General features: G+C 37.2%; 1 protein-coding gene across 1 annotated transcript; it reads right to left on the bottom strand.

Annotated features, from left to right (window-relative positions):
- Window positions 1-3,258: 3,258 nt before the first annotated feature.
- Window positions 3,259-3,840, bottom strand: LOC145099609 (uncharacterized). Its single transcript, XM_079037154.1, has one exon. The coding sequence runs from the start codon at window positions 3,838-3,840 to the stop codon at window positions 3,259-3,261; it is 582 nt and encodes a 193-aa protein (XP_078893280.1).
- Window positions 3,841-4,278: the final 438 nt, after the last annotated feature.

The following is a 4,278-nucleotide window of genomic DNA, read 5'->3' as shown; positions in this document are numbered from 1 at the left end:
GTCCTATATAATTGGAGACACGTCCTCAGCGAACACTCCACAGAGATACGCGAGTGGAGGACCGCAACCGTAACCAGAATCTCTTAGATAGGGAGTGTGACTTGAGTGTATAGATCTATACGGGGCTGACTACCCCACACCTGGCTGCTAGCTACAGCCGAACCGAAATGGTTCAAGGGTGACGAAAGTCATAAGGTGATGTGGACTACTTATTGCCATATCTAGTCTATTGTACGGTTATGGAACTCACAATTAGGATAACATAAATTTACTTAATAGTAATAATGAATAAAGTAATTAATTTACTTTCTTAAATATTAATTTTGTATACGTGTTAAAACTAATACATTGCACAAAACAACCAGGTTTTCAGTATACATCTTTCACATTTGGTAACCAACATTCAGGAAAATATGGGATTTTCCTGGGGAACATTCATACATAACCAGAAAGGAGTAACAAACCAGATAACTTACATTAATAAGGGTAAACATGTTTTCAGTGGACAGTTTTACATTACATTTTCGGAAATCAATAACTAACCTTTTTTAGAAAATATGGGATTTTCTTGGTGTGTGTAACATTTTCAGAAAATGGAAAGGAAGCTTGTACAGTTTTCATAAAACAAAATTGCTTATGAACTCACCAGCGTTATGCTGATTTTCAAACCGCTTGTATTCTCAGGTCAGCGTTAGACAGGTACCCGAAGATCCTTTTGTTCGAAGACGGTGTGCTCAGAAGACTTGTCTCGTTTTGTTTATATATACTATGTATCACAACTGTACAACTTAATTTTGAAACAAATGTAAAATTTTCTATATGTAATGTAATGGTTGTTTTACTTTACTTACTATGTGCATTGGATTTGATACTCAACGTGGAGTCAACCCCGGAAATGTTTCCGCCTTCGGTTTTCGGGGTGTGATACAAACATCCCTCCACAAATCCTTGACGTATTCCTTTCATTGACTCCCCTTTCTACCAAATATTTCTCTAAGGAGTAATGAATTTTGTAGAAGACGTTGGGTGTAAGAATGCTCCATAGGTAGAAGAGATCAAGGCTTGGGACTTTATCATCCTCTTTTATCATGTTAATAGAGCTCGAGATAAGCCTATGAACTGGTGATCTAATATCACCCTCTTGGGTTGCAGATGGAATATAAACACCTTGAGCAATTGTACTCCACCAGTTTGCTCCATTCACTCCTTGTGGAAATTGCCTATGGTAGTGATCAAGAAATAGCCTGAATCCTCCTGTCATGGCCTTAGATTGATTATATAAACCCATTCTCCTTGCCAGCTCAGCCATGCTGCATTTCCGATATTCTCCTCCAAAACAAAAAGTGAGAGCATGTGTGTCAAAGTAATCATCACCTCCATGAAATCTCACTGTGGTATAAAAATCTAAACACAATTCCCTATAGACTGGTTCCTGCAATTGAAACATCCTTCTCCATGTCATGCAAATAACCCTAACCCCATCATTTGTAAACACATTCATAAGATAAGGGTTCATCGCTTCTGCCAAACTCACTTCTTCCAAACAATTCCAATTCACTTCAATAGCAATATAAAATTCCTTCGTCTTCAAAGTTTCCAACTTATTTCTCCATTCAATTAAATTCGTTTGTTGAACCACTTGTGGGAAGTGAAACAAAGGAAAGTCATCTTGGTCTCTTGGCAGTTGTTGATTTCTACCCCCCCCCCCCCCTTTCTCATTATTTGGAAAACAAACAACAAAAGAGACAAAAAATTACCAAAATAAAGTTAAAAATAAAATTTAAAACAATTATGGACTTTCTGAAAAACCAACTCGTCGAGTTGTATGAGCAAATCAACGAGTTCTTTGAATATTCCGATTTTTTTTTCTTTCTGAATTGAACCGATTCGGCCTTTTTAACTCAAAATTACTTATAGGGTTTGCTTAACATGTATAAAATTGCAAGAAAAATCAATTAAAACAACCTAATTTGCTTCAAAATGAAACGCTAAAGTTTATGCCAAGTTCAAAATCAGGGGTTCTTCACTAAATCAAACACAATGCTTATAAAAATCGGAACTTTAACTGAATTGAATGCAAAAGATCTTACCTTTGTGAAGAAATCGAGTGAAAACCAAGAAAAGTTGAAAGATTGTTGCTTGAGAGGAAAAACTCGACGAGCTAGGGTGCGGTGGGTGAATCTGATGAACTTTTTCCTTTTAGGGTAAAAACCCTAGTTGATCGAGTTTAAAAACATTTTTTTTATTTTTGGTAATAAAAGTCTACTCGTCGAGTTGGGGGACCTAACTCGTCGAGTAGAGACGGGTTCTGAAGTAAAGTCACAAAAAATCAAGTGAATTCGTCGAGTACACTTATGGAACTCTCCGAATTTAAGGCTGTGATAAAAAAATTAAGTTTTTCTCACAAAAATTCTGCCACACCCCACACTGAAACCTTGTTTGTCCTCAAGCAACATTTTAGAAATTATGAGAAGACTAAGAGTAAAAATCCTAACAAAATACTAAAAATAAATGAAATAAAAGACTAAAAATGAAAAGAAAAGAAAAGGACAAAGAAAGCAAACTCAAACAACGGGTTGCCTCCTATAAGCGCTTCTTTTTGAGGAGTCTTGAACTGGACTACTTCCCACTCTACGTTGCAGTGGCTTCCTCCGACAGAAATTCCTTCTTCACCTTTTTCACTTTCCATCTTCTTTTATAAGCTTGTACATACCTTATGTATGCCTTTTTAAGTCCTCCTTATTCTTTTTAGTGACATTTTCTTCATACTTACGCTTTGTTCCTTTACCCCTCTTAATAAGCCTGGTCTTCTCTTCTTCTTTCAGTTGTCCCACCTTTTGCACTTCCATTTTGTCAATCTCAATTGCCTTTTAACTCATCCCCTCATCATCACTTGAGATCACGGATTCTGTCTCACCTTCTTCATATACTTAGGAATTGGGTGGTTTAAAAGTGAAAACTTCAAAGGTGGTAGAAACTAAGGCACGAGGCTTGGTTCTCTTTACCTTTGTTGGCTTAATTTCTTCCACTTTTTGATTAATCATGTGCAACCCAATAGAAGAGTTATTATTCTTCTTGTCATTCCAATCCATGGTATTCTCTAGTTTCTCCAAACTCTCTTTCCTGTATCTTCATCACCTTCACCTCCCTTAATTAGTTTCTCTAATTCTTGTAAGTCTCTTTGAGCATCAAAGTTCTCTTCTAAATACATTGTGAATTCCCTTGAATTGTTTTATTGCCAAAGCGCTAGTTTTTTTTTCAGAATTCATCAATAGTATCCACCAGGGAGATCGCATCATCACTAGATTTTGAATGCTTTTCCACTTGATTGACTCCAAAAGTGACCGAATCATCTCCCACTCGAAGAGTGGGTTTGGATTCTTGCACATCTACTATAGCACAAGTGGTGTTAAGAAATGGTCTCCCAAGAATAATTGAAACTTTATGATCCTCCTCCATATCTAATATTATGAAATCAACAGGAAATACTAACTTATCCAGCTTGACTAGAAGATCCTCGCAGATCCCTCTTGGATATGTTACCGTCTTGTTAGCTAGATGAATTGCCATATGGATTGGCTTCGGTTCTGGAAGGTTTAACTTCTTGAAGAATGAATATGGCATAATGTTTACACTAGCCCCTAAATCAGCCAATGTGTAACATGTATCCAAATTCCCGAATTGACATGGCAAAGTCAAACTCCTCGGGTCACCCATCTTCATTGGTAGTTTGTTCATCATAGCAGCTGAACAATTTTCATTTAGAATGACTTCCGATACTTCATTCATCTTCCTTTTGTTGGTGAGGAGTTCTTTTAGGAAACTTTTGTACTTGGGCATTTGTGCTATGGCCTCGATGAATGACATGTTGATTTGAAGGGCCTTGATGTGCTCTAAAACTTCTTATACTCTTTAATTTGTCTATCTTGTATGGTCCGGTCTGGGAATGGCAATGGAGGCTGGTACAATTTTATTGGAGTTTTATTTTTTTCTTCATGCGGAAAACTCGTCGAGTTCTTTTCCAAAACTCGCCGAGTTGAGTTATCAGTTTACGATTCTGGAATTTCATTTCCTTTTTCCCGCACCACATGTGGGTATTCATTCTAGATTGGCATCATAGGAGTGAAAATCTTCTCAAACCTTGTATTTATTGCATTTACATGCGCCACTCTCGGGTTTTGCTCGGTGTTGCTTGGAAGTCCGCTCGATGAACGCTCATTGATTTTCCTTGTAAGTTGCCCTAGTTGCTTCTCGATGTTGAGTATCAAGGCTTGTTGA

Source organism: Lactuca serriola, chromosome 4 (genome assembly GCF_051521515.1).
Source record: "Lactuca serriola cultivar US96UC23 chromosome 4, Lser_US96UC23_V15, whole genome shotgun sequence".
Taxonomy (NCBI): domain Eukaryota; kingdom Viridiplantae; phylum Streptophyta; class Magnoliopsida; order Asterales; family Asteraceae; genus Lactuca; species Lactuca serriola.
The sequence above is the reverse complement of the archived record's forward strand: the minus strand, read 5'-3'. Positions and strand labels throughout refer to the sequence as shown.